This window comes from Daldinia decipiens, assembly GCF_022478715.1.
Source record: "Daldinia decipiens strain CBS 113046 unplaced genomic scaffold F4813scaffold_6, whole genome shotgun sequence".
Lineage (NCBI taxonomy): Eukaryota > Fungi > Ascomycota > Sordariomycetes > Xylariales > Hypoxylaceae > Daldinia > Daldinia decipiens.
In genome coordinates, this window is record NW_026054549.1 from 694,457 (window position 1) to 722,214 (window position 27,758).

At 45.9% G+C, this 27,758-nt stretch overlaps 9 protein-coding genes across 9 annotated transcripts; 7 read left to right on the plus strand and 2 right to left on the minus strand.

Moving 5' to 3' along the window:
* Positions 1–508: 508 nt before the first annotated feature.
* On the plus strand, positions 509–2,731 carry F4813DRAFT_350165 (DUF1760-domain-containing protein). Its single transcript, XM_049242269.1, has 2 exons — positions 509–1,576; positions 1,632–2,731. Exons 1-2 carry the CDS (start codon positions 734–736, stop codon positions 2,565–2,567), a joined length of 1,779 nt encoding a protein of 592 aa, XP_049102471.1. The 5' UTR covers positions 509–733; the 3' UTR covers positions 2,568–2,731.
* Positions 2,732–3,827: 1,096 nt separating this feature from the next.
* On the plus strand, positions 3,828–5,252 carry F4813DRAFT_350167 (NAD(P)-binding protein). The gene is made up of 2 exons (XM_049242270.1): positions 3,828–4,283; positions 4,345–5,252. Exons 1-2 carry the CDS (start codon positions 3,988–3,990, stop codon positions 4,907–4,909), a joined length of 861 nt encoding a protein of 286 aa, XP_049102472.1. The 5' UTR covers positions 3,828–3,987; the 3' UTR covers positions 4,910–5,252.
* Positions 5,253–5,412: 160 nt separating this feature from the next.
* Positions 5,413–8,454, minus strand: F4813DRAFT_296642 (cora-domain-containing protein). Its single transcript, XM_049240693.1, has 2 exons — positions 6,435–8,454; positions 5,413–6,368 (listed from the first exon to the last, which is right to left on the minus strand). Exons 1-2 carry the CDS (start codon positions 7,745–7,747, stop codon positions 5,789–5,791), a joined length of 1,893 nt encoding a protein of 630 aa, XP_049102473.1. The 5' UTR covers positions 7,748–8,454; the 3' UTR covers positions 5,413–5,788.
* Positions 8,455–9,535: 1,081 nt separating this feature from the next.
* On the plus strand, positions 9,536–10,016 carry F4813DRAFT_386709 (SPC12-domain-containing protein; the record flags this gene model as incomplete). Its single annotated transcript, XM_049246454.1, has 3 exons — positions 9,536–9,586; positions 9,672–9,731; positions 9,804–10,016. The coding sequence occupies 3 exons, from the start codon at positions 9,536–9,538 to the stop codon at positions 10,014–10,016; spliced, it is 324 nt and encodes a 107-aa protein (XP_049102474.1).
* Positions 10,017–10,140: 124 nt separating this feature from the next.
* F4813DRAFT_296663 (RING/U-box) lies at positions 10,141–11,267 on the minus strand. The gene is made up of 3 exons (XM_049240694.1): positions 10,630–11,267; positions 10,417–10,566; positions 10,141–10,364 (listed from the first exon to the last, which is right to left on the minus strand). Exons 1-3 carry the CDS (start codon positions 10,744–10,746, stop codon positions 10,266–10,268), a joined length of 366 nt encoding a protein of 121 aa, XP_049102475.1. The 5' UTR covers positions 10,747–11,267; the 3' UTR covers positions 10,141–10,265.
* A 489-nt stretch (positions 11,268–11,756) lies between these two features.
* F4813DRAFT_296704 (uncharacterized protein) lies at positions 11,757–13,182 on the plus strand. The gene has a single exon (XM_049240695.1). The coding sequence runs from the start codon at positions 11,862–11,864 to the stop codon at positions 13,065–13,067; it is 1,206 nt and encodes a 401-aa protein (XP_049102476.1). The 5' UTR covers positions 11,757–11,861; the 3' UTR covers positions 13,068–13,182.
* Positions 13,183–14,200: 1,018 nt separating this feature from the next.
* F4813DRAFT_296706 (phospholipase D/nuclease) lies at positions 14,201–16,953 on the plus strand. Its single transcript, XM_049240696.1, has 10 exons — positions 14,201–14,988; positions 15,063–15,221; positions 15,282–15,493; positions 15,557–15,594; positions 15,646–15,780; positions 15,851–15,999; positions 16,067–16,263; positions 16,322–16,395; positions 16,541–16,849; positions 16,906–16,953. The coding sequence occupies exons 1-9, from the start codon at positions 14,338–14,340 to the stop codon at positions 16,690–16,692; spliced, it is 1,767 nt and encodes a 588-aa protein (XP_049102477.1). The 5' UTR covers positions 14,201–14,337; the 3' UTR covers positions 16,693–16,849; positions 16,906–16,953.
* A 5,262-nt stretch (positions 16,954–22,215) lies between these two features.
* On the plus strand, positions 22,216–23,745 carry F4813DRAFT_386713 (Gti1/Pac2 family-domain-containing protein; the record flags this gene model as incomplete). The annotated part of the gene is made up of 1 exon (XM_049246455.1): positions 22,216–23,745. One exon carries the CDS (start codon positions 22,216–22,218, stop codon positions 23,743–23,745), a length of 1,530 nt encoding a protein of 509 aa, XP_049102478.1.
* Positions 23,746–25,565: 1,820 nt separating this feature from the next.
* Positions 25,566–27,571, plus strand: F4813DRAFT_350178 (uncharacterized protein). Its single transcript, XM_049242271.1, has 4 exons — positions 25,566–26,246; positions 26,377–26,732; positions 26,877–27,123; positions 27,220–27,571. Exons 1-4 carry the CDS (start codon positions 25,924–25,926, stop codon positions 27,323–27,325), a joined length of 1,032 nt encoding a protein of 343 aa, XP_049102479.1. The 5' UTR covers positions 25,566–25,923; the 3' UTR covers positions 27,326–27,571.
* The last annotated feature ends 187 nt before the right edge of the window (positions 27,572–27,758 follow it).

A 27,758-nucleotide genomic window follows, 5' to 3' on the forward strand; every position in this document is an offset into this window, starting at 1 on the left:
AACCTGCAAGCGTATGGTTTTGCTCGAGATAGGAATCTCAATATTTGCGAATGGTTGCTGGAACATGAATCATCAGGCGTATGAGATCAGCTATTCTTATTTGGGCTTCTGATCAGAATTTGTGTCATGTTGGCTTTGAACACTTCCTTGTATATATTTGCATTGATGCACCGATACCATTAACACGATCCTCGTTGGATTGCTGGCAAAGAGCATCTTGGATGAATTGTGATTTTAAGTGAGATGTAAGTGATCATCAAATGGCTCACCGACTATGTATATTATGAGTCTTGTTGAGACAGATTTAACAGTATGAATCGGAGAATTGCTTTGTAGGAGTTGATATGTAGAAGACCATCATGAACTAATAGCTGCATCTTTTTTCACACTGTATCTGTATGTCTAGAAATTCCGAGATGCGGGCGCTACTGCAAGGGAAAACGCACTAATAAACCACCATAGCAACTTCTAATCTAGCAAGATACTGTTTTTTATGGGACTGTATACACTGTAATTTGTACCTGTTTACACTGTCCCCTCACCCACGTCATTGGCATTACAACTAAGGCAGGCTAACAGCTTCCAGCCAGCCCGAGTCCACAACATCTAGTTTGTTCAACATTAAGCCACAAAGCCTAGTTTCTAGCCCACCTTGTCTATCTCCTGCCATAATCACCCATCCCACTCCGACGAGACGGTACACCTCATATATGTTGCCAAATATTGCATTAACATGTCTGAATTGTCGGAATCCATAAAAGCTATACAAGAAGCGTCTAAGGAAGACCGCTTTACTTATCTCACCATCCTCCAATACCATGTTACATCTCCGGAAATCTTACCGGCCCTAAATGAAGTCCTCCAAGATGCCGATCTCACGCAAGAAATTGGTTGGGACCTGGTACAGATGCTATTGAACATTGATGGCTCGGAAACATGTCTCGAGACGGTGGCCCGCTTAGGAAACCCCCGCGAAGTCGTCATCAAGGTTATGGAGGCGCTAGAGGGTCTTACTGTCGCCTGGAATGACGAAGTAGTCGTCGATGTGGAGGAACCCGGAGTCATCCCGGACTCCAAAATACCGGGGAAATTCATCACTCTACTTGGCATGCTCGCGATTCTTCATCAGCGTATCAAGACAAAGTACCCCTCTCGATTTCTGGGGCCATCGCTAGTAAAGGTGTTCGAGGCCTATCAGCCCACACCAGAGATGACTGCCTCCGTAATAAATCTAGTCTATTCGCTCTCGGGCCGCAAAAGGCCACCTCTACCCTCTAGGAAATCTAGCATTAATGTGGCCAATCCCGATCAAGACGGAGATGATTCTAAGAATGCGCCCGATCCCGAGGCTGAGCAGGAGGATCCGCAAGAGGAAGCCATGCAGCAGAAGTTACTGCAAGCTTTTGTCACCTGTATCTTACAGCGATATGTGAATGCATACGACATGCTATGGTCACCCCGACTTCTGGAGGTATACAACCCGCAAAAGAAGGTCCCAGGTAAGAAGACGACGGTTGAGGCGTTTAGGGAAAATGAGGAACTGCAAAAGCGGGATGCGGTAGTAGGACAGCTTGTGGTAAGTTTACCCACCACCTCCCACTCAATATTCTATTAGAGCTAACATCGCTTAGGCCTTACTACGTGATCTCGGTCTAAGTAATTGCTCAAAACAGTTCGTAAAGAGCATTTCCGAAGGTCCAGTACATAGAGATCCCCTTGCAGCTTTCGACGACTTCTCCTCGGTGGACGATATACACTACTCCCCGGGTGGGTCCGTGTGTCTTATCGCCTACTGGTTATTCTCGAGAGACGTCTTCGGCTCAGATAGCCCTTGGCCCGAGATGCACATATTCCCGGACCATGCCTCGATACTCGGGCGATTTCTTGGCAGGGAAATGCAGTCGAAGATTCTTGCTAGCCCGGGAATCGCCGATGCTTTACTAGCTATCGGGCTCGGACTCGAATATCGGAAACTAATAAAAGCTGAAGATTATGCGAATCTAATGGCCTATCACCATAATCTGACGCTCATCTCAGTATTTCATCCGGACATTCAAGTCAGGAACGCCGCCACATCCTTTGCTGGCACTCTTCTCCACTCCGAGCCCGACGACCAGAACCGATTAGAAATCCTCGAGGATCTATTAGAGAACTGCATGTTTGCATCTCTCAAGGCATGCGCGATCACATGGCTAAAAGAAGAACTCATCGCCGCCAGGCAAAACAAGCAATCCAATCAGTTCTCTTCCCCTGACGTCATTGAACGACTACAATATTTCTTATTCCCCGATATGCTGTCCTTAAACGAATCGAGCTCGGACGCGCTAATTGAGTTTTGGGCCCAAAATAACCTATTTCTCCTACAAGTTGCGAACTTCGCCTACTTCCTATTTACCGGCTTCAAGGAGCTCGTGCCGGCCGGCATGGGGGCAGCGGTGGGGCAACGGTTTGTGGAACCCTTGATAGCCGCGGCGGAGAAGCTTCAGAAGGCGGAGGGAGTAGACGGCGAGAATCAGATGCAACTTAGCATATTTACGGATCGACTTCGTAGTCTTGGCCTGCAATAGGTCTTGTGTGGTTTGGTTATTTTGGAGGTGTTGGTGGGATTAGCGGGTTGTTGGAATCTTGCGTGATGTGAGGGACGTGTATGACAGCTACTAAATAACCACGTCTTGATGAGATGAATACCAGTCTCAGATTAGTTTCAATGATTACCCAAAGTTTTCAATTGCCTACGCGAGTTTCATTCTCATGTATCACTTTGCCGGCTATTAAGCTTGATGATGACTTTGGTTGCTTTTTGCTGTCTATTGCTGGGTAGATCATCTTGATTGGTGAGCCCCTATAATGAAGCCGTGTATATGGGCCACCGGCAGGAATATATTGCATAATTATCCGAGTAAGCGTCTTTCTACCTGAGTCTGATTGTTATCCTTAGCCATTCCGACCAACTGAATTAACTCCTGACTTGAAGTAGATGAATATCAGTAATTAAATTGAATTATTAACGCCTGTTCGTCTATCCTCTTTTGAGGGTACTACGCGCCTCTTATATACCCAATCCTGGTAGACCTACCCCTGAATATATTCCTAACCCACTTATACTCTAACATTAGCCTACAGTTCGAATTACTTCTAGCGGCCCCTAGCCTAGTTATGTAGTCCTTATATTAGGTTTTTTTTTAAGTAAACCCGCTTAATATGTATGAGTGTTTATATAAGAGAGAAGAAGTTGAAACCAATAGTCGCCGTCTCATCGTCGTAACTCGTGGCATTATGACAACTATTTCCTGGCCTCGTTAGGGGTTATAGAGGGAGCTAATATGTCTAATCATGCAACGAGAAGCCGAGCAAATGGCAGCTGCTTCTGTTCTAATACTTTCACCCGAGAATTATAGTATTACTCCCTCCTACAGCGTATGCCTCCAATACAACCATTACTATCCCGATCCCCTCCTCTCTGGTCGTATAAGGGTCGTAGCCAGTGAGCTTTTGTTTTACACCTTAACCAGTGAGGACGTAAGCATGCAACTCATAGAGGCCTTAGATAAACTTTCCCCCGTAGTCAACTATAGTTCTCTCGAACTAATTTTAAACACCTTCCGCGCCTCCAGGCTCAACAAAGTATAAAGGAGGAATAAATATGCAAGTCAAAAGGAGTACTTCTCCTAGACATGATATACATAGTGAGTATAGTAGCCTCGCATTGGATTCAAATTCTCCGCTTCGCTTAGAGACAAATGATAGGTCCAATAGCCGCCTTTCTCTAAATATAGTGCTTACCTACCTAGGTTAGGTAGTGTCACAAAATCTATAGCCATTCAGAGTGCAAAAAGTTAAGATTCATATTAAATAAACAGACTTATCCCTCTTGGTTTCTCCTGGGAGTCTATCTACTATTAAGTACAGAACCTGAGAGGTCATCTTGACTATTAATCTTCTCAGCACCCTACAAAATATTACTACTCAGTCAGGGCATACGGCACAATGGCCCAAGTACCTATGACTTGGCTAATTACCGGCTGCTCCAGCGGCTTCGGTACTCTATTTGTGCGCCAACTTTGCGAGCAAGGAGACAATGTCATTGCCACTGGTCGCGATGCCGAGAAAAGACTCGCTCACCTCAAAGATACCGGAGCGACAATCTTGGACCTCGACGTGACAGCGCCACCAGACGTTATTGCAGCTAAGATGGCTGATGCCTGGAATTTGTATCCATCCGGTATCGACGTAGTGGTGAATAATGCCGGCTATATTCTAAGCGGCGCCATCGAAGAATTGACGTGGGTATAGATGCTAGTATAATGAACTAATTATACATTGTGACCCGCTGACAGAAAGCAGACAGGAAGATATGGAGAATGTCTTCAAGACTAATTTCCACGGTCCGCTGAACATCACTCGCGCACTTCTGCCTCGAATGAGAGCCAGAGGAACAGGCACGCTTCTATACATAAGCTCCCAAGCAGCGTGGCATGCCGATCCCAGCGCTGCTGGATATTGCTCATCCAAATTTGCCCTTGGAGGTGCGATCGAATGTCTCGCTAAAGAACTTGCCATTTTCGCCCCAGGATTGAAGTTGTTGATTGTCGAGCCCGGTTACTTCCGCACGAGCGCCTTCAAGAACATAAGGAATGTAGACCCCCGTCAACAAGACTACGCTGGCTTCAATGCTGCCGTGCGAGCTGCTGAAGCTAACATAATTGGAAACGAGCCGGGAGATCCGTTTAAGGCAGTTTCGATCATGATTGATTTGGTAAAAGGTACTGGCGTGGCAGCTGGAAAGACTGTACCACTTCGAGTTCCTTTAGGAACGGATGGCTGGGAGAAGATTAGGGCCAAGTGTGAGGATATGTTGAAGATTTGTGATGAATGGGAGAAAGTGGCTAAGAGTACTGATTTAAAATAGCCCATAAATATACTAATATAGGTGATGAGCACATACATATAAGTTGGTTTGTCTGCATTGATAGGAATTCCTTTCTTGAGCAATTTAACTGGCTGATTATCCAGGTAGTGTTAGCTTTGACAGTATTGTCGTTGTTAGTCCTGTCTACTAATATGAATTTATAGCATAGCAGCTTGAACACTATAAACTTGCCCTGTCTAATAGTTCAAGGTAATGATGACACGTTGCTACCGGCAGTTTATTGCCGAGCGACTCGTACCTCGTGAATGGACATATCGTAGATCACATCATGACAAGGCATCGCCTCTTATTGTTGAAAGGCACGAAAAATGAGTGGCCACAAGCTAGGCCACAACAGATGGCGTAAGAAAATCTTCGCATTAATAGTAACTAAGCTATAGTACGGCATGGGCGAGAGTATCGATTATGCTATAACGTACATATATTTATGGAATCTCAAGGATTCTGCTTCGCGGGTGAATTGGCCTAGTGGATCACTAGGCTGCGACACCAAAAATCACCTCGTCCCTCTCGATTTGCTCTCGATTTGTCGACACTAGATGACCACAACCGAAGTCCGCCTCTGCTGCTGCCAGTATTGTTTCTATCGTATGGATCTCTATTTCGATGTATGTATGTAACCCTCGCGGTAATAAAAATCTTAACTCTGCTGTTGGATGGTGCTGGTTGGCCGTTGGCCAACATGTCGAACCCTCTAATATATACTTCTCTTTTTAGATGGTGTTGCTGACTGGGCATTCTCGTGTCCAGAGCTGCAGTGATTATCGGCCTATAATGACGTTGAAGTATGGGTGGAAACCTAGGTCTATCTTCTACCGCCAGTTATATGCCTTAGTATCGCACACTTAGCTAAATCCTCTAGATAAGCCGTATCCTGCGCGCGATGATTAGACACGTTGTACAGAAGAATATAAGACATCCTAAGATGACGAGGAAGGCAGTGATGTTCTCGTCATCTTGGAAAGGAACGTGGACGTTCATGCCGAATAGACCTGTAACGACGTTGAGCGGCACGATGATAGTAGCCAAGAACGTGATTTTGCTTAGTCCTGCATTAGTCTCCGTTCCTTGCGTAATGCTATCCATGGTTAACTGGGCGATGTAATTGCTGTGAGCGCGGGATAGGATCTTCTCGAAATGGGTGAGGTTGGTCATCATCGTGACGACGTGATCTTGGATGTCGCCAAGGTACATGCCTATATCCATTCGTGGTGTGACTTTATAGTCTTCATTACAGCGTTTGGTGAAGCCCTTCAAGATGTCGGCCTTGCCACCGAGTCCTCGCATGAGAGCTAGGGTATTCTTGCGAACGTTGCCGAGCTTGCGTAGGAACAAATTGTTGTCAGTTGGCCGGGCGACAAAGATCGAGTCTTCGATTGACATGGTGAGCGACTCCACCCTATCGATCGCAGGGGCGAATGAATCAACGATGTTATCACTGTAAATGCTGTCAGCCTCTCTGCATTTCTATGTTTGCGAATCTTGAGTTATAGCTTGTACTTACATCAGGGCGTAGCAGATCCAATCACTGCTCAAGGAAACGTAATCCTTCAGGCTTGAGATTCTCTTTCGGACTAGAGAGGCGTGGGTATTTGGCAAAAAGCTGAAGCTAAGCGTACCTTCACGGAAGACCACGACATAAATATTATACGGCTCGTAGTCGGGACCGTCATCGTCTTGGACGACGTTAAAAGACCGGAACGAGGCAAAATAATACGATGGGAAAATTTCGATCTTCTCGCGGGGCTCTTGAGTCGTGATATCCTCAATCGTTAGGGGATGTACCCCGAAGGCCTTGCATAGAGCCCGGACCTCCTCTTCGGATGGCCTGTTGACGTTTAACCACCATACGCCATCCGGCTCGTCCCGAGGCAGAGTAAAGAGACCACGCAAATCCTCGCCTGGGAGGACCAGGTCTCCGAATTCGGCGGCATGGATAGTAGATTCCCATGCAGAAGAGAAAAAGCTGAAGCGGTTAGGGTCCAGGTGCTCTTTATCGATCGGCTTCGGCACTGCTTCTTGTATCTCGGGCGCCTGTGGCATTTTCTCGTGGTCGACATCCGACGAACAGGATGGAATATTGATGAAGTCCCCGTCGACAGTAATCATGGGCGGAGGAGGAGTTACCGAGTTTTGTCTTAGATTTGGGAATACCCGAACAGCCTCTTGGGCGTCGAAACTTTCCTTGCGTGCAGCGTTTTCGGATGCGATGAAATTTTCAAGGTAGTCGAAATCGATATGTAGCTGGTCGCGGCGATGCTCTTCTTGCACGGGGAAGCACACATCGTCCTCCGCAGTTTTGTTGGTTGCTAAACTTGCTCCGTCGTCGGCAAGAAAAGTACCAGGCCTGCTACGGCCGGAGCGTTGGCTTATACGGCTGTTGCGGCTGGTAGAGGAACAGGTCCGCTGAAGAGCTTCACCATCCTCAGGCTTTTGCGCGCGAACATCTGTGATAGAGAGGGCACGTTCGCGGCGGCGAGCTTCTGCGAATGCTTTGACCGAGTTCGGAGGAGACACAGCACGCTGCTGCTCGTTAGTAGAATTAAAAGTAGGCCTGCGGCTGTGTGACGTTAACGGGGATACGCCTTCATCATCTTCGTCGAGTACTGCTTCTTCGAAATCTCGTACTCGAATATCGGAAGGCGAATAGGGAGCAGCCGGCTGCAGATGCTGGCGGGAGCCATATAGGGTATCAACGGTGCCGCGGCGAGGGCGCTCAAGCTTCTGAGCGGATGAAACCTGGTGACGGTGGTCATCAAGCTCTGGGACGGGGGTGTTATAACCCGAGCCAGAGGCAATTTCGTCGTGATCGGACATGTTGTAAAACTATCGCAATTCCTCTATAGTTTACTTGAGATCCTGAAGCTACTGGTATGAAAGGGCTGTTCTATATCGATTCGATAAGCTTGACTCGACCGAATATTGAATACCGGTCGAGGAAAGCCTTCCACGTGCTGATCAAGGGAAGGCAGACATACTCAACCTAGCAGCATCAGTGATCTGCAGTAGGCGTGGCAGCACGCCGACTGCAAGAGTGATTTTGGCGTGACGTTCAAGCCAGTGCCGGAGAATACCTGAACCAGGTTCCGGGGGTAACCGAGTCGTATAAACAAAGAGTTGAGCGGGTAGACTGTTTAAAGTCAAAATAGCTGGCGCGTCGGTAAAGTTAAGGTGGCTTCTTGTTGACGCCGCTGTAGACCCAGCAAACAGGGCCGAGAAGCGGTCGAGAAAATGAGAACTGGTCACAACTGAGGCCCGCCAATTTGGTGGTTTCCGAGAAAGTGGCGGTATTTACCGCAAAGGAGAGAGCTCGGTGTGATGAAAGAAATAGCGCAGCTCGTAAAGCCCCTCAAGGATCTGATTTCGGTTGGTTTAGATAATGTCGAGTAGGTTGTCAGCTGGCACGTGTTTATTCGAGTGGAAGGTAGGTAGACGGATTGTTATTATGCGACTCGACGAGTTCGTGGGGGAAAAGACGTGAAGTACTCTTTGGAAGTGACCAATGTCAGGACCGACAAAGGGTGTCGCGGATGGGGGTAAATACTGTAAGTCTGGGATTGGATTGAAAGCCGAATCAAGGGATCGTACGATACGAAGACCTTGACGAAATAGTGTGATTCCCTAGAAGAGTAGACCACACACGCAAATGATTTGCAAGATGTATGGGGGTTATTGTTTGAGAGAAGAATTTTGTTGGTGTTAAAAGAAGACGTCAAAAGCGAAGGGGTAGGTTAGTTTAAAGCATCTGATATTTTAGATGATTAGCTGAGCTTGGGCCCTAAAAAAAATTATTGCCGGGGCCAGTCATGCAGAGGGGGATTAACGTTCAAAGTTAAGAGGCGAAAATTCCTGCAGGAAATCTCGACTTTTCAGATCCGCCGACCCACATGTACTACAGTCCGGGTAAGGCAGGTCCATATAAGGCAGGTTTCGATATTAAGGTTGGCCTGACTTGCTCTTTATATTTTATATCCGCCTTACATACTGCAACATAGGTTCTTTCCATTGAAAGGTTTTAAGCATACAGTACGTTCTGGGTAGTTCCTGTCGATAATTGACTCCCAACACTGCGATGAAAAATGTCTAAACAGTGAAATTGGCATGGCTTAGAAGATACTGCTCCGGTTGGTGGATAATATCGTACAGAAGAATTGCTTATTTTCAAATTCAATCAACTAGTTGATATATATACTATGTTTGCACCAGTTGTTATGTAGATATTAGAATATACCTAGATAGGTAATATGCAGTACAGGAAAGCCACGGGGAAGGGAAGCAAAGAAGTGTTTAACAAAGACTCAATTGTGTCAAAGAACCAAAGAGATATAAAAAATACTTGGATACATTAATACCATTTCAATGTGGCTTACTGGGTTGTGGAAAGCGGGGCATCGAGGCTAGAAATATAGGTATTATCTCCATTTTCTGATTGGATCCCGCGTATAAGGTCACGTATAAGGTTAGGTACCACCAGGTTACTTCTTGCCAGGTAAGCATCTTAGACAACGTACCTAGGTTAAATGCTTGTAATCCACCATAACGTCAACGTCCGCTAATACAAATCATTATTAACCTCCTAAACGGCAAGCCCCTCAACACCAGAAGATGGCGGAACAACTACTGGATCAAGTGAGAGACGCAGTTGACGGTCAAATTGTTCGTAACTATCTACTTTACCTACCTAGGTACTCTTCAATCAATTCAGCACAAGACGTTATGATTGACCAATTATTATCTGCAGGACTTTGAAGGTCAGAAGCTAGCTGAAATATTGGCGACAGCTGTCCTCTCGATTGTCGGGGTACGAACCATCTGCTTTTTTATCTTACCCGTTCCCTTTGGCAACAGTCTACTAACCTTTATTATCAATCAGGGAATTTCGTTCCTCGTCGGCTTCTTTCTCCAAGACATAGCTCTAGCTCTCAAGATCGGCCTTGCTGGCACAGCACTTACCTTCCTACTCGTTGTCCCTCCCTGGCCCTTCTTTAATAGACACCCCGTCAAATGGCTTCCTGTCGGAGGCGAACCGGCAATTACGAATACACAGCAGAACATAGTTATTGATGAGAAACTTTTCACGAAATAAACTGTTGTTTTATTTGCGCCTCGAAGGCGTATTAGCTATGGACTTCTGCCGTTTGGCAGAAACCTACTCGACATAGACGTCGTAGTCCGAGTAATACAATCTGTTCCGCAGTACCGTTCCGAATCTTTCACATGTGATATGGGTGTCGTCTTGTGATTGTGATCTCTAGGCGGTGATATTACAACCTTGGGTGAATGTGATGGTCGGTGTTGCTCGTGCGATATCGACCTCGATAAAATATTCTCTTCCTTAGCGGCCGTATTTTTGGAATTCCCAGTCTCGGTTATCCAATGGACAGACTTGTCGTGCCTTGAGCCATCTTGAGATGCAGTGGAAGTGGAAAGCATGCTGCACAGTGTTAGTTAACGGTCTGAGATGGGTATTAGTTAATATGACTTACGTTACAGATGCCCCAGGCTACAGTGCACTCCTCACTGGCGGCGGAAGCTTGGTTTGCTTGACATTCGATACACAAATCCATGATATGATTTCGACAGATAGCGCAGTTGTCGACGACGATATCCCAGGCCCAGAGAGCCACGGCATTCCACTAGATATATCAGACATTAGCCCAAGTACACCATCAAAATATTCCAGCTGGATCCTTCCTTACCTTTTTGACCTCAAAGCGCTTCTTCCCGTCATTCTTCCCGTCAGCGTCACCGCCCTTGCGGTCTTTCTTGACGACAGCTGAGGTGCTGGGTGCGTCGGTCATGTCGACATCAGCCATAACGTCTGTAGTAGTCCGAAGCCGTTGTAATATGAAGGTGTGTTACCGTAATAGAACTAGACGTAGTATCGTTGATTGGATTAGATCGGGTTAGATTGCGGGTTCGTTGGAATATGGAGAAATGCCAAAGTTGAGGTTGCCTTATGGATCTACCAGTGCTTTTTGTAGTAAGTAAAGCAGGCAAAACGACAAACACGACTAAGGCTTTGTTTTGTTGTTGTTCCTACTTCAATGCGCGATTGCAAGGCAAAGTGAAGGTAGAAAGTCCTTGGAGCCTTCAAGGTTGCGGGATTGCGGGATAGCTGGATGCGCATCAGGTAAGAGGTAGCGGCAGCTGTGCAAATGCCCCTCCAGTTACTTAGGTATGTACCTACCGCGATGACCCACGGAATACATAGATACTTTAGAGTTGGAGTAGCGACAAGGTCAATTGATATTGCGCTAGGCTCCTACCAATAAAATATGGTCATGCTAGGTCCTTACATCAGTACCTAAAGGTTAGGTACCTACGTATACTTATCACCGAGCCGAGGAGACAATGCCTGACTGCCTGCCTAACAGGACCTTCTTGATTATATAATACACGTAATAAAACTCCCTGTAATGAGGTTTTCAGCCGAAAATACCTATACTGTGTACAGCCACATCATGTGTCACGTTATGTCGTACCCAACTCCGATTCCTGCTTTATAACTGGATGGCGATCGCCGCCGCTGACTCCACCAGTCACTCAAGTGTTTTCCCTGCGAAAAGACGATCCAATTCCAATCTCTCTCTCTATCAACAATCAAACACAAATATGTACAGAAACGTTGAAAATCTCACAAGCCACAGCCTACGGATGTCACACTTTCCATCAAGAAGAACAATTTTCTCGTCAACAATACGCCGACCTCCTGTTTAATCTAAATAGATTGCGAAAGAAGTAACTAGCCAAACAGATTACTTCACTTCCCCTTTGCTTCCCATCTTCGTTGTCTCCACCCCGCATTACGTCGTCGCACTGACTCTAATTTCCTGGAACCCGCGAAGTAAACCAACTCGCCTTTGGAGTCTCTCGGAACTTTATACTACCATCATCACTACTCCTTTTTCGAAATACATGCCTTCGAAGCATGCAAGAAGGACTACAGCAAAAGCAGACACCTAACCGTCGCCGTCAGGGCGGTCGGAGTCGCAACACCCCCAAACAGACGACCTATGCTTCTGAGAACGATGTTCCCAGATACAAATCCAGCCACGATGGCAACCCTACCACGCCCGTCTCAGAAGCAGTCGAGGTGCTGCGTGCCAGTTCGACAAGTCAAAAACAGCGCAGCAAGAAGAAGAAGAATAACAACAAACAGCCAAACACGAACGATGGAGCTGTTTCGCCGGGCCGAAACAACGCAGATCGTCCGAGCCCCTCGGCTCCTATATTCGCGGGCTCCACATTTCATGCCTCGCCTGCGCCGTCAGCGTTGCCAATCCCGAGCTTCCTCAATAGGACAGAGCCCGATTCCCCAGGGATGAAAGCTGCTTCGAGTCCGGAGCAAGAACTTTCATGCACGACGTCCGATTCGGACGAGGCCAGCTCTCCTAGTCCGATCACGCGGGCCACCGAGTCGCCCTTGGAGCTCTTCTTTCGTGCTGACCGAGCCGAGAGAGAGAAAGCTAGAGCACGCCGAGCTAGTTCTTTTCACGCTGCTGCGATCAATATGGGTTCGATCTCACCATCTCACCAGTCTCCAAAAGGATTTCATACGTACCCCTTAGGGACGACACCTAACCAGACGCGCCGCCCTAATTATCAAAAGCGTGCTACCGTCTTGGGTATTTCTGCAGACGAGCTAGATGGAAATCCCGGCGAACCAGTCGGGCCAGCCTTTTCCACCCCCTACCAGGAGCGCATGCGAGCTGCTCGATCAAACCAATTCTCTGCACGGTCTACCAACAAAGTGCTTCAAAGCCAGGACATTAATCATTACGATGATCTCAAGCGTTATCTCTTTACGGGTCGGTTAGATGGTAACGAGGAACAATCACAGCAACTATCAGGCCCACCAAATCAAGTTGATCAGCATCATTCTCCGCAACACCGCAAGCCTTCTGAACGAATGCGGCCTTCTCGGGGCCAATCTCCACAATCTCCACCACGTCATTTACCTCGCGGCATGTTTCCCATGTCAGTTTTGACGGCTAGCGCGCAGAACGGGCAACCCACAGCTCCGCCTGTAGACGCGCAACTCACATCATACCGATCCGACGAGGTTACTACAATGGAAGATGAACTGCGTCGGATACTCAAACTTAATTCGAGCCATGCCCTATCGTTACATTAACCGACTTTACTTTCCTCTGTAAGCTTGTAGGCTGAGACTCTCGAACCGGTGTTATAGGCGTTGGTAAACGGATACTGGATCTTCGCCAGCATCAATTTGGCCATGGTCATTCTTCACATTATCTTTCTTTATTTCTATGTTTTACAATCACTCATCATCACATATTCTTTTCCCTTTTTTTTTTGTTAAGGAAGGCGGTGTCAACCCAGCTAAGGTACATAGGGATAGTCATGGTCGTGTATTTCCGACATCTAGACTTCATACAGGAAGACGGTCTAGGGAAGTACATTATCAGGCTTTTTTTCTTCCCTGTTCACTTTTATTTTCTATCACTTTCATCAATCAACAATGTATTACGGCATATGAGGCCTGAGGAGGGCTCGGTATAGCCTGAGATAATAGCTGGTGCATCGGCGATTTATGTCTTGAACTTTCGGAAACCTGTCCTTGTTGGTGGGTTGGAGTCTCGGGACTCGCCCTACTCATCGGAATTGGCGTCAGATCTTGGGTTCAGATTCTAGACGGATGGGGATCAGATCCGGTGCACGGAGGTAGTATGGAAACTCGGTACGAAGGAATGCTCAACTTCGGACGGTTTGTTATCTCGTCATCACTTACGAGATGATGATTCGAAACGGCAGCAGCTTCTAGAGGTTAAACTTAGGAATGTTGTCCGGGCATCCGTAGCGATGCGCCGGCACAGGATTACACAGGGGAAAAAAACGGAAAACTCATAAAAAAAATTTCTGATGATATATCCAATAGCCAGTCTTGCAGCTTACTCCATAAGGGAAAGACTTTGGGCTATTTAATATAACAGACCTTCTTGGTCGCAATATATCGTCAGATATTTATGTTCCATTCGTGATCGTATATACCTAGTGTAGCCTTCAAAGTCTGTCTGTTTGCTTTCTAATACTAGAGTAACGCCCATGCTCAACTTCAAGATATCAAGTTTTAAACTGAAGACTCAGTGAAAATTAGGGTTATTATTCTACTCTTATTTTGACGTCCTATTAATAATCGATGCTATCAAAGGATGTACCCAAGTACCTGCGTATTTAGGTGGGCTTATCGAGCAATTGATCTTTGAAGTGATGTCATTTTCCGATAACTCAGTGCGCGTGCTTTCGCGTTTAGCTAACGTTTCTAGCGCGTTTGATTCCTCGTCAACGTTAACGCTTCCAACGCGGTTCCTAGCAAAGCTTCCATTACCCCATATAATGAATTCGTCTTGCTATCGTCATTGGAATGTTTCTTATCTCTTAAAATGGACGGACTTGATGCTTTTGGAGGCGATGAGGATGCCGCTTTGCGCTACGCCATAGCTTTATCGTTGCAAGATGCCGGTAATTCCTCGTCTAAAACCCCCATTGAAATCGAGTCCGACGGGGATGATGATGATCTTGATAAAGGACCAAAATACCCTCCTGTGACAAAGGACATTGAGAATCAACATAGACATCACGAATCACAAGCTGTCTCATTACCTGAAATAGCATCACTCACTCAGCAATCTACCTCCAAGACTCCAAGTGGCTTTACAGCTCTAGGGTTGGATAGGAAGAAGATGGAAGAAGAACGATTAGCGAGGTTAGGGAAGCGAAAAGCCCCTAATTCAGAGCCCGAGTCTCAGAGTCGCAGGCAAAGGCAAAAACTGGATACAGAATCCACAGTTACAGTTAACCCTGCCAATAAGAGCGAACTTCATCTTCCATATCCAAAGGGCGTCGTGAAGAAGACGTGGGCGAAGGGCTTTCCTCGCAAAGACGATATCAAAATCGATGAAGTTATACAAAAAGACGAACTTGAACTCGCTGTGATCAGCTCGTTTCAGTGGGATGAGCAGTGGATGTTATCAAAAATCGACTACAGAAAGACCAAGATCGTCTGCATTGCTTTTGCTTCAAACGAAGCGCAGGTATGGTTCCAGATTTGTTGATCTATCTTTTTAATTTCGGAAGGCTAAACTAATGGGTTGTTATAATGCTGTAGCAAGAGGAAATGAAGGCCAACACACCCTCTGGGTCGGCCATCAAATTCTGTTTCCCGCCCATGATGCCAACGGGAAACATGCACTCAAAGCTGCAGTTGTTAAAGTATCCTAGATACTTGCGAGTGGTCGTGCCAAGCGGTAATTTGGTCCCCTATGACGTGAGTTGATCCTAATTCTCCCGGTAGCACGTTGTATCGTTGACGAATACAAACATGTAGTGGGGTGAGACAGGGGTTATCGAGAACATAGTCTTTCTTATCGATCTTCCTCGACTAGGAAATCCCGGATCAGAGCCGTCCAATAAGCTTGGCTCATTTGGTGAAGAGCTCTGCTATTTTCTTCGAGCTCAGGGCTTAGAAGAGAGCTTAGTGGGCAGTCTGAAGAACTACGACTTTTCAGAAGCGGATCGTTACAGATTCGTCCACACAATGTGAGAACTCAATAAAGCCACCTTATCTTGCCATACACGACCTGTACGACTAACTCAAGGCAGCGGAGGGTCGCATGTGGATGATAAGTGGAAGCGAACAGGTAGTCTCTTTCTATAAAAATTCAGATATCTTTATGTTAACTTCTTTATAGGATATTGCGGGCTTGGTCGAGCCGTAACATCGCTTGGTCTCAACACCACTGGAGACGTCGAAATCGACTTTCTAGCCTCGTCGCTCGGATCCCTAAACATGGATTTACTATCGGCAATATACTATTCTGCCCAAGGTAAGGCCGCGCCCTCGCTATGTCCCCACTTTCCCTCTTTTTGCATTTTGTCTTATTACTGACGAGATAGGCGATGATGGGATAAAAGAATACGGGATAAGAAATGCCAAAGGCAGAAAAGATAAAGCCCTGATGCAAGCTAAGTCAGACTTAAAGAATAAGTTTCGAATATACTTCCCCTCTCGCGAAACTGTGGTGCAAAGTCGGGGCGGCAAGGACGTAAGTATAAGTTTTTGACTAGAACTCAAGAGCTTCTAGAACGCAACACTAACTAATGATCCTCCAGGCTGCAGGCACCATCTGTGTTCATTCCAAATGGTGGGATTCGGCAACGTTTCCTCGTGAACTGATTCGTGATTGCAAAAGCGTCAGATCAGGCCTTCTTATTCATAGCAAGCTCATGCTTGTCCGTCACTCTGATTCAGACAAGTCAAAAGCTGCGTTCGCCTACGTCGGAAGCGCAAATTTATCAGAGAGCGCCTGGTAAGTTGATAGGAGCGTAATTGAAAGATATTGACTAATGCGAAATTCTGATATATAGGGGGCGCCTGGTAAAAGAAAGGGGAACCAGCAACTTCAAGTTAACTTGTCGCAACTGGGAGTGCGGAGTCATCGGTAAGTTCATATATCAAAACATCCCATAGCCCACTTCATCTGTCTTTGAGCCTCGGGAAATATGGGATATAGATGGAGTCTTATGATGCATTATTACTATTATGATCTTGTGTAAAGGGCGTTTATTGACCTCCCCATTCAATAGTTCCTATTTCGGCTCAAGATCCAAGCGAAGACGGATCTCGACCTTCTAGCGTGCCCGATTTTAATGGCACTATCCCAGTGCCGATGAATATTCCCGGCGAGGCATACGGTGACACAACGTCGAAACGTCCTTGGCTCTTCCTTGAAAATTAATCCTCTGGTCAGTTGAACTAGACTCGACTACCCGTTCTCATTACTATGCCGAAAGATAAATAGTGTACAACCGGTGGGCCAGTTTTCTAGCGGCTAACGGGCCGGATGTTCTCCTAATGCCGCGATCATAGTGCGGATCGCGGGTGATCTGCACTAGGTTAGTTATATCTTCAGCCCAGGTGATAAAGGTGATCACTTTACTAACAACACTAGCCTATCAGTTCTGAAAACGTTATTTGTCTCGAGATGCACCCAATATTCATAAGCATGCGGCTTCTAGTCAGTTGTTTATCCTTCTATCACCATTCTCTAGTTGGACGCACATGACACGACAGTCTTTTTTTTTCGGCGATATCAAGTTATAAATGTAGATCCGCAACAATACCATACGGAATAGCATTCTAGATCGTCAAGTATCTATTAGACTACCTATCTACCGATACTGAATCGGTGTTACTTACATTTCACATGGGATTGTTTGAGGGGTTTAAGAGGAGGAAACGCAGGGTACTACCATGTCGCGCCAACATCATTAAGGTTTGTGGTATTCGTCGGTCCTGGCTGCTGCTTAGGTCGTCTTGGTTAATCCACTGGACCGTAATCGGTCCATGCAGATTAAGAGGCTCTCACCATCTCCTATGGATTTAGGTATGAGATTAGTGATCAGCTATTCCCATTAGGAATAATTTTCGTATCGCCAAGGGCTCTTTCTCAGTCATTCTTCAATTGGTCTACCGACTTCTCGGTTGGTTTATAATCAGGAATAAGGTTTTGAGATTTTCGGTCTTGTACCTGCATTCGAGAGGCATTGACGAACAATGAGCTGTCAAGCGAAATACCAACAGGGATAAACGAAATCGGACCTAATTTCACTCAACAGCACAAGTGGCGAATGTAGGATAGAAATGAAATGATTCAGGAGTCATATGGCAATATCAAGGATTCTTTGGGCAGGTTTAGTATATTCCGTTTTTTAGATGTCAGCATAAACATGTATTCTCTATGCAAAATATGAAATAACTAACAAGACACTCCTAAGTAGAGAGGAGGCGAGAAGTATTAATTGTTAATGCCTAACACCGCCTACGAGATGCCCCATTGCATCTATGATTATCTATCCCCCGTCCATACCTTGGCTATAGAACTCGTCGCGGCCTCTAGCATTAATAGAGCACTTTAAAATATGTCATCGCGCCTGTCAGGCCAGGGCAGCGCGAGACAGTGACTTACCTAGTGAGAGCATTCTAATCCCTCAGTACATAAAAGCACTGCCTAGATACTTGCTTCTCTAGAGGTTTAGTCTGCTAATAAGGTTTGTTCCGTTGCATCTGTTAATAGGGGCTACCTAGTAAGAGGGCTAGAGCAGGTCTGGGCCCCCTTCTTCACCACGGTGTATGGGTCATTGATCGCTTAAACCACTAGATGAAATAAAAGGGTATTCACCAATCTTTATCCCCAGAATAGATACCCCATATTCCATTAGAGATCTTCAATTTCCCCAGTGACTCTGTTAATATTTGTTCGTGGGCGCTTTCCCGACAACAGCGACTTTTCCGAGCAAACTACTAAAAAGGAAGACAGTATCCATAGGGTTATTTCCCTTTAGCACACCTAAGGTAAAGCTTTGAACCTTAAGTATTCCTATTTCTAAATACCTAGCCTAGCTTAGCACTAACAAACCCCATTATGTCAAGAGTCGTCCCATCGTTTTGGCTTAGCTGTATACTATGAAGTGCCTTAAAGCTAAAGTTTCCCTCAGGCCTCGTAGAAATCATAATGGTAAAGCCTTGGATGTCTGTTAGGGCTGACATGGCCAAGTTACAATCCAGCCTAGACTTCACGAAGGATTACTTACATGGGAAATGACAAGGATAAACCTATGAGAATTTAGGTTGGGTCATTGATGACGGGCCTGTGGTAGAAACTCAAAGGGGGGGTATCCGTTCCAAGCAGCGAATAGCCTACGACAGGTACCCTTGGTTTATTGGCCAGTAACCTAAGTACAAATGTCCTACTATAAGGATGACATGACTTATATCTACCTATCTATATGAGGCAATGATCTAATTCCGGCGGGTAGGATAGACAATATTCACTTTAACTAAGACAGGTACGATTAATACGCGTGGCATAAACACCCATATTATTCTCTCAGAGATCGAACGTTTTCAAGTTCATCTTAAACGGGTCTGTTCTTCAATAGATCACTAGGTTAAACCTTCTCGCTAGAGGAAAAATATTGGATGAAATAAGTATTCCCATTTAATAGTAGCGCTAATGTTTTTATTCTATGTTCCCAAAATATTATTCGGAAGATTGTTAGCATTGAATCTATTGTATATCCTTGTGGGTAGATATACGATGGCCAGCTGCAACTAATCCGGGCCAAAGACGCCGTCGCAATGCCAATCGGCTGGCCTTGGAATTTGAAATCATCCTATGAGCAGTCATTTAATTACGTAGAGGATACACCATTAGAAATTCATCATCCCTTCGTCACATTACATCAAATGTCATAATTGTTAAGGCCGATAAGGGGCGGGGGGGTATGACTTACCTACCTGAGTATTCACAACTCAACCGTTGCCGCTTCAAGCCTCGGGGTCTCATATATTTGGTCATCCTTCTCATAATATATCACGCCGCGGTGCTTGTGGCTCCCCCTAAACAGACCTGATAAATATAGCAGTGAATACTAAATAGAGAAAGATATATATTTTACACAGCTATAAAACACCATAATTCATAACGACTACAGTAATAATGATACAGAGGATTATGACTATCACACATGTTATGGATAGGGGGCGACGGCATAATACGCAATTAGGATATATCTGCAGTAGAGTAATGCCATGTGATCATCCCAAATTCCAGTCTTCGGACTACCTTAGAGACACCGAGCCTACCTATCACATTTACTTCACCTTTAGCTTGACGTACTCTCTCCACCCCTTCGCCTCTTGTTCGGCCCGCGATCATACAAAATAATCCGGGGCTGCAAAGTACTATTCATAGTCCCAAAGTAGCACCAAGGTTAGGCGATTGACTAAATCGTGCATCAAAAACAACCCACTACGGAATTCCCGCACACACGCGGCAGGGTTGTTATAGACAAGAAGGGAAATCCGAGAAAGATAGTGAAGTATCTCGAATTAGCGTAGTCAAGGTATTCATGTGGTGATGGTAGTGGTGGTGGTGGTGGTGGTGCCGGTGAAGAAATATCAAAGGCGATAGGATACATAATCCCTAACCCCTAATGAAGCAGTTGGATCCAATATTCCACCCTTCCTGATCTATTAGTGCATCCGGGTACAATTTCCATTTAGTGCCCGCGTTTAGGTAATTATTTGTATATAGTAAACTGGTTGGATCTTGGAGAAGGTATCAGGCGAGGGAGGATAGGTGGCCAGGAGGACCGCGCTAGGATGGATGACAACAGAAATGACGAGGAGCTGGGGGGAGGACAGTGGAAGGCGAAAGAAGCCTTGACTGCTACATGGGGTCTTTTGATGAGAAACAGATAATGAAAATATTGGATATGAAAATAAATAGAAAATATGTAGAATGTAAGTACATAATTGTCTAATTGTCTAATTGTCACAGAGGTACCTAAGTTTCTAGCTAACAACAGGCAAGCGCTATGTGATCTTTCCCCGTCCCTCTGACCAATCTGTGCATACCTACCTACCTACATAATATACAAGTATCGACTGCCCGACTGCCCGAACTGACCTCTTTCCACTAATTGGGTACTGCTTACTAGATCGTATTGTTTTGTTATTAATACCTCTAAAAGTAGGAACTCTCTGTCCGTCCTCAGGGGAAGAAGCGTCTCGCCTTCCGCGAATGAACCCTTTGGCTAGGTATATTGTCAAAGCTGTCAAAGCAAGGACTACCCAATTTCCTAACGATTAACTATACCTAGGTATTAAAAGTAGCTCACTCCCACTTACCTCACATATTTTCATACCCTCATATCCTCACATCATCATACTCTTCTGCACTACATGTAGTGCTCCTGCCCAGAAATTCAATTTGTTTAGTTTCGGATATCACATCACGTCACTCTATTTTATCACTGCAGCACCGACGCCGGCCAACATATCAGTTGCGTTGCAGGTGAAATTTCACGTGTTGCCATTCCACCTTCTTAATTCTGGGTGTACACAGAAAGCTTCAACTTATATCTTCATTATCCTGATTCCAGGTATTAGCACCAAACAGCAAACAGCTCCCATTTCGACGACAAAGTTCACAGCCTCAACTCAGTGTCTTTTGGCGCCACATTTGACCCTGGACTTTTATCTCACTTTAAATATCACAATCCGGAACCGTTGTCGGTTTAAGAGTTTACTTTACTGCAGCACCGCTATCCTTCTTTACTACCGTGAAGTTTGATATCGCAGTCTAGGCCCTGGGAGCACCTCGATACAAAGACGTGACTCACGCAATATATCTCCTAGACGCCATCAGTTGAGGACGCAGACCAAGGAAGTTGTGCCACAGCGCGGCGATTCGGAGTCCGTTCCCAAATCCCCTGAGCGTCTGAAAGTTTAAAGACCGTCGGTGGTGCCACTCGGACCACCACTTGAGCTCACCTACCTAACTACGCATAGGTTGGGAGGGGTCATATATAGCCTCTGGTGCGGCAGCCACGAACCCAGTCGTGAGTCCGTTCCTGTTAGTCCGCAACAGCAACACACCTCTCGGAGATTTCCCTACCATCAAAAGAGGGCTCCAAGTATACAGCAAGACGTTCGTAGTAAACGGTCTACCTACCCTATCTCCCACATATATTAAGGTTCACTCGGCCTAGGGACACCATTATTCCACACTCAGGCTCGCATACCAACCCTTCGTTTTCCTTACTAGGCTCAGCCGAGGGTCATACTCTTTTCGATCTAAACTGGTCTTCCGGTCTAGACAACTATCCCGGTATCGAAGAGAATATATACCAATCCACGCATAGAAGTTAGTATCCTACGCTGTGTTATAAGGAAAGAGGAGTCAAATTTCTAGTTCAAGAACGAAGGGATTACACGAGATATATATCGGATCAAGTTCCTTAATCGCCAAGATTTCGTAACCCTTTCTACCGACCTAAGTTCACATGTCGGTCTCAGAGCAAAGCATAAATATTCAGGCGAAGTATGATTGAATTCTACTATACACTCTTACCCCTCTTCCCTTTCCATTCAAACTTGCGATTCTTCCCTGTTTCCCTATAAACGCTTCCACGGCCTACACCTTAACTCTCCAAGGCGACTGGGTCTCAAGGTGTAGACCACCGCTATCTTTTTTTTATCAAGACGACCTGCACCATAAACACTTCTTAGATCAAGCAACCCAAGTGCTAGAACATCTACAGAGATATGGTTTACTTTCACTTCTTGATACTGCTTTTGACTATTATACGAAAAGTTTTCCTCTATTAAGCTGCCACTTGCATTTCAGCTAACGAGACTCAAATCCTATTGCAGATTACGCCTGCTCTCAAAGGCAATGTCGTCTGGAGGCATCATGTCGGGAGCTGACCGCGTCGGTGGTGGGGGGAGCCCTCTACTCCCAACTTTCCATGGCTATATCGCAAGCACCATGGACGCCCTCATATTGTTTGAGGCGTGTCTTAGTGGACGTCTTAGCCACGTACCTAGACGACCCCATGACAGGGAGCGAACCGAACTCATCGCCAGTGGTAATGTTTTCATGTATGAGGAGCACTCATCTGGGATAAAACGCTGGACAGATGGCGTCCCATGGAGCCCTAGTCGCATCCTAGGCAACTTTCTCTTGTACCGCGAGCTCGACAAACCCTTCCAGCCAGGTGAGAAGAAACGAGCTATGAAGCGACAGAGGAACGATTCGATGATCACGAAAACCACTAGCCACTCAAGGGCGAGCTCAGTCGGCAACTATACCAGCGCTATGATCGGTGGAGGAGGCTCTGCTGCAAACCTTGAAAACACGACAAACGCGCGTAACGATGCTGAACGGGCTCTCGTCGGCTCTCTCATCGATTCGTATCAGTTCAGGCCCGATGGGCTCATCAAAAAGACCATTAGCGTCACTTATAATGGTATACAACACCACCTGGTTTCGTACTACAGCATCGACGACGTTATTCAGAACAAGCTTCGCACTCCGAGCCAAGATCCCACGCTGCGAGACATTGCTCCTCGCGCGCCCCTAATATCATCGAGCAGTTTTCGGGCCCCCGTAGACGACAACGAAATCATGCTGGCCGAACCGCATTTCCGGGGCATTATGAACCCATCCTATAACGGCTTCGGCATAAACGGAGGATCTAGATCGTTTTCGATGCCGAGCGTGCATACTTTTGACCAGGTACCTTGGACGGGCTCTAGTCAATATGCTCCACCGTACAGTGTAGGCCAAACGTTGCCACCCCCGGTGCCCTACACTTCGGCATCTTCATATAACTATGATCACAACGCGATTTCATATGGCATGGCCCCACGGCATACTTTTCCTCAGCAGTTAGCCATAGTACCCCGAAGACACTCGACCATGAACGGAACGAACGGAAGTATTGACTATTCCGGACTCTCCCATCTTGATAGAGCCCCAATGAGCGCAACCCAGCTCATCGGCAATGACGGTAGTCTCGGAGGCCAGAATATTCCAAACCAATCATCGTACTCAAACGGGACTATGTTCGAAACATCAGCTACTGCCGCCGCCGCTGCTGCCGCCGTTGCGACCACTTCTTCTAGTTACCACCGGGATGTGTATGATAACAATGGTAGCCAAAGTAGTAGTCTGTATAATAATGGTGTCGCCATGAATACATCTTCCGGAATAGACGCCCAAGTAGAGAACAGCTTCGATGCTAGAGGTACTCATCATGCCCCACAGGATTTCAGCACCTCGCTGCCGGAACCCCGTGGGCATAATTCGGTTACCGCCAGCCAGGATGATACATCCGCTGCCATGCAGCTTGGACTTGGGAATACAGATCCTGCATCGAATTCGATGACGGATGCCGACTGGGCTGCTGGATTTATGCCCAACGAAAATTATGAACAGTGAGTAGATCCGTAACAACATTCCACACGCAATTTTTCTAACGCCTTAAAAAGGGACGAGCAGGGTGAAGAGAATGCAGAAGAAACTCCTACCTTACAGTTAACGCTACGGCGAATGAACATGCCAGATGGAAATCGGAAACTGATGAACTAATTCATTAGGAGGCACACCACTCCTTACTAGTGAAAAGACACCTATGTTTCTATACTGCTTTCGAACCCCTTTCTATTCCGATTTCCTAGCATTATGTTATTACGACATTGCATTATTATGTACCTCAGCTCCAAGCAGCGGGGTTTTGAGTTTTGAAGGCAAGGTGTCAGCGACAATCTTGGGGCCCACGTCCAATCTGGAAGAATCATAGAGCGTTGGCGTCCGGCGCAGTCAGGGAACATCGTCTTTTCGATAATTGATACCTGTGGTTTTGTACCACTGCGATCGCATACCGCCATTACAATTTCCACCAGCACGACTCGCAAGCAGAAATTCATTTTTTATCGATTATACGAATCCAGCCAGTCTTGGTATGGAGGCGGCGATCCTTTTGATTTGATTGTTTTTATTTGATTTCTTTCCCCTCCTCACACTCCACTACCCACTTTCACCATCGGAATCGCACCATTCAAAGTCTTATTTACCATTGTCTTCATTGTTACTTTCTTCGTTGGAGCCTGAACTTGTTCATGGACCAACTGTGAGAAACTTGTGATATCTGTGTCGGGTTTGATTCTGCTAGAGTAAACCGGGAGTTTTTATTTGATGGTGGCAGCAGTGTTTCGGAAAGGAAAGTCTGGGCTTGTCGACACAAGAGGTGTCTATTCCTAGGCGGATATCACTAGATGGTACTCCTCCGTATCTAGAACATTGATTACCTACATAGCAATAAAAAACATTTATCTCGGCATATATTTTCTTAGTCATTGAGGTTGAGGGGCTTGCATATGGTTAATTACCTACTTAATATGTGATCTAATATGTGATAATGTCGGGATTCTAGATGAGTCCTAGAAAGTCTGACCTGGCCTGGGTATAGATCGTTATATTAAAGATCCATTCGAGCCGGGCTTGAATTCTTTTTCTCTTGTTAGCAGACAGGTAAAAAAGGGATCTATTTCATATACTTAGGGCAATATTATTGGCTCGTGGGTAGGCATGTGGTTTTATGAGGGCTTGAAGGCCAGTTTGACGATACGGCGAGGTAAACTTATTTTGCCAATATATTCAGTCTGGCCTGACCTATTGAATTCGCTGTCTGTGATATCAATAAACTTGTAGAAATTGACGAGATTGCATAGAACTAGACAATGGGAAAAAGATGGTTTATATATATGGCTTTTCCCTTTCATCTATTGATAAGTGTCCAGTACTCATCATTTTTGTGCCGGTTGAGTTAGGTTGCGATATTCTGTAGGGTAATAGAGTTGATTTCATACTTATTCGTGTTGCCAGGAGAGGTTAATTCATGATGCTTGGGTTGAATATGTCCTTGTTATTACGAAGTAGGACTACGAAGCGTGCAAATAATTTGATTGTTCTGCGAGGAATTCTGAAGACTAAACTTAACTATAAAAGCATGATTATACATATACATATGCATGGTAGAAATATCCTTCGTTCCTGATGTATCATCTAGAATTAAGTATAACATTCACATGAGCTCAAGTTAAGGGAGCTTTTTTTTTTGGTTTGGATTTCTATTAGCGTTTTATCTATCATCTTTACGTAGACGTAGACGTTGCACACTGTCTTATCAATTAGTTCTTATTACTAAGCCGCGGCTCTCTAGTGGGGACCTGCTGTGGAATATGAGTTCCTTGGCGCTTTGCAGCCAATGACGTCGGGGATAGCTTAACTCCAATTACACGGTGCCGGAATACAACTTTTTTTTTCAAACTGTGGGCTCCAACTTGTACCTTTCAACCTGCTGTTTCTCAAGCCGGGTTACGAGCCTGCGAATTACAACTAGGTACCTCCTCAGTGGTGCCATTTTATTTTCCGGTAAAAAAGGATATTGATTAGCGCGGCCGTTCCCGGGTTATTGAGTCGGCGGTTGTTAGTGCTATATCTCGATAGATTCATCACTGGTCTTCGCTCGCGTTGGATGAAACTGCGCGTCTTGTTGGCTGGTCGATTGGCTTGGTTTAGGTGTACTGTGGTTACGAGTAATATGATACGCTCGATATGACTTCACGGGCTCTATGCGGTGGCGCGCGCGCCTCTCGCAAGTGTCCGAGTTTGGGTTCGACGAGTCTAGGCGTGAGCCTGCTATGTGCCGATCTGGCCGCGACGTTTGGAAGACTTGGGGCGACTCCTGCTATACGGAGGTCTGCGCATATCATGCGTACTTCTCCGCTAAGACCGAATGAAGCTACGTGTTCGAGTTTCACCTTGGTTGGGGCTAGCAATGCTAGAGTTAACCTCTGGTTTGGGTCCGGGTGTAGGAGGTCTTTTTCGCGGACTAGCATGGTTCTTGAGGAGCACGATAAAGCTAAGAAGAAGGACCAGTACGTCTTTCTCGTTGTGTTATGGGCTCACTTCTTGTTGAATTCCATACATCCTCCATGATCTTCCCTCAATTCTCTAAACCGATGAGTCGGTCTGGTCATAGCGCGTGTTCGCTAATACCAGACACAGAGTTTCCCCCGAAACATCTCCAAAACCAGCCATTGAGAAACCTAGAGGAATCCGGAAGGTCATTCCCAAAGTAATACCCGCGCTGACGCAGCACGAGAATATCTATACGGTTCCCAACCTGCTGACGTTTTCGCGTCTTATCGCCGCGCCTTTCATCGGCTACGCCATCGTGCACGACGCGCATACTTTGGCCCTGGGCCTTTTTGCTTACGCGGGCGTCTCGGATCTCTTAGATGGCTGGATCGCTCGCAGGTGGAAGCTCCAGACTGTTGTTGGGAGTGTGGTGGATCCTATGGCGGATAAGATGCTTATGACGGTGTTGACTGTGTGCCTTGCTTACAAGGGGGCGCTGCCTGGTACGTGCTCAACTTTATTCTCTTTTGTCTTCCGTGCGAATTGTCATATGACTGGGTTACCTCTCTACTGTTGTTGAGTTTATCATGCCTATGTCATGTCGGGGTTAAGATGAGAACCAATATGCTAACATATGATCAATAAAGCATGGCTAGCCGTCATAATACTAGGGCGTGATGTCGGCCTAGGCATCGCTGCCATTTACTACCGGTGGATATCTCTCCCGCCTCCGAAGACCTTCACGCGCTACTGGGACTTCTCCTTACCGTCGGCCGAGGTTCGTCCTACTACTATTAGCAAGTACAATACATTCTTGCAGTTAGGGCTGATGGGAGCTACTATGGTGACGCCTATTTTAACCGCGGATGTTGGACTGGCCATGTCGGCGTTTCAGTAAGCAGCTTCCCCCTTATTTACTACGTTTATTGTTGGCAAAGAGTCGAGCATATAGGGGTGCCAATGGTTGTTTCGATTTCTAACAAAACATAGGTACTTGGTTGCCACCACGACTGTCTGGAGTGGTCTGAGCTATGTGTTCAGTAAGGATGCGGTCAGGATCCTGTCTGAGAACAAAATCAAGTCCAAAGGTAAGTAGCTTATTAAATACTACAACCGTTTATATGATATTTTGATCATCGTGAAGCTTCAAGGCAGTTTCCGCTACCTAAAGGAGAAGCCTACCCCCACTTGTGGTTTATAACGTGTACATTATGACGAGTCGTATCAGGCGGATAAGGGAATGTATCGGTATACGATTTTTGGATTAACATGAGTGCGTTGACCTATATGGCGTGGAAAGGAAAATAAATAATCTTATCATTCCCTGTACAATTTGACCCTCTCAATATTTTGACTTGTCCGGCTTTGTTTGCCAACAAGGAGCCAATATACGGAGCACGTGACACGAATAAAAGAATTCAAACTTAGAAAGCGTTGATTTAAGGTAGATTATTCATCCGGCAGGGGACCCATCGCCTGCTACAATCAGCCTCATGCCCCACACCGCCTGCTGATCTAAGCTTATTTTT

Coding starts and splice junctions, on each gene's coding strand:
- F4813DRAFT_296706 (XM_049240696.1), top strand. CDS start 14,338: ATGGACGGACTTGATGCTTTTGGAGGCGATGAGGATGCCGCTTTGCGC. Junction 15,222..15,281: donor GTAATTTGGTCCCCTATGAC/GTGAGTTGATCC, acceptor ACAAACATGTAG/TGGGGTGAGACAGGGGTTAT. Junction 15,494..15,556: donor TACAGATTCGTCCACACAAT/GTGAGAACTCAA, acceptor AACTCAAGGCAG/CGGAGGGTCGCATGTGGATG.
- F4813DRAFT_350178 (XM_049242271.1), top strand. CDS start 25,924: ATGACTTCACGGGCTCTATGCGGTGGCGCGCGCGCCTCTCGCAAGTGT. Junction 26,247..26,376: donor AAAGCTAAGAAGAAGGACCA/GTACGTCTTTCT, acceptor TACCAGACACAG/AGTTTCCCCCGAAACATCTC. Junction 27,124..27,219: donor CTGGCCATGTCGGCGTTTCA/GTAAGCAGCTTC, acceptor AACAAAACATAG/GTACTTGGTTGCCACCACGA.
- F4813DRAFT_296663 (XM_049240694.1), bottom strand. CDS start 10,746: ATGGCTGATGTCGACATGACCGACGCACCCAGCACCTCAGCTGTCGTC. Junction 10,567..10,629: donor AGCGCTTTGAGGTCAAAAAG/GTAAGGAAGGAT, acceptor TGATATATCTAG/TGGAATGCCGTGGCTCTCTG. Junction 10,365..10,416: donor TAGCCTGGGGCATCTGTAAC/GTAAGTCATATT, acceptor AACACTGTGCAG/CATGCTTTCCACTTCCACTG.
- F4813DRAFT_296704 (XM_049240695.1), top strand. CDS start 11,862: ATGCAAGAAGGACTACAGCAAAAGCAGACACCTAACCGTCGCCGTCAG.
- F4813DRAFT_296642 (XM_049240693.1), bottom strand. CDS start 7,747: ATGTCCGATCACGACGAAATTGCCTCTGGCTCGGGTTATAACACCCCC. Junction 6,369..6,434: donor TGGATCTGCTACGCCCTGAT/GTAAGTACAAGC, acceptor CAGCATTTACAG/TGATAACATCGTTGATTCAT.
- F4813DRAFT_350167 (XM_049242270.1), top strand. CDS start 3,988: ATGGCCCAAGTACCTATGACTTGGCTAATTACCGGCTGCTCCAGCGGC. Junction 4,284..4,344: donor GGCGCCATCGAAGAATTGAC/GTGGGTATAGAT, acceptor GACAGAAAGCAG/ACAGGAAGATATGGAGAATG.
- F4813DRAFT_350165 (XM_049242269.1), top strand. CDS start 734: ATGTCTGAATTGTCGGAATCCATAAAAGCTATACAAGAAGCGTCTAAG. Junction 1,577..1,631: donor CGGTAGTAGGACAGCTTGTG/GTAAGTTTACCC, acceptor AACATCGCTTAG/GCCTTACTACGTGATCTCGG.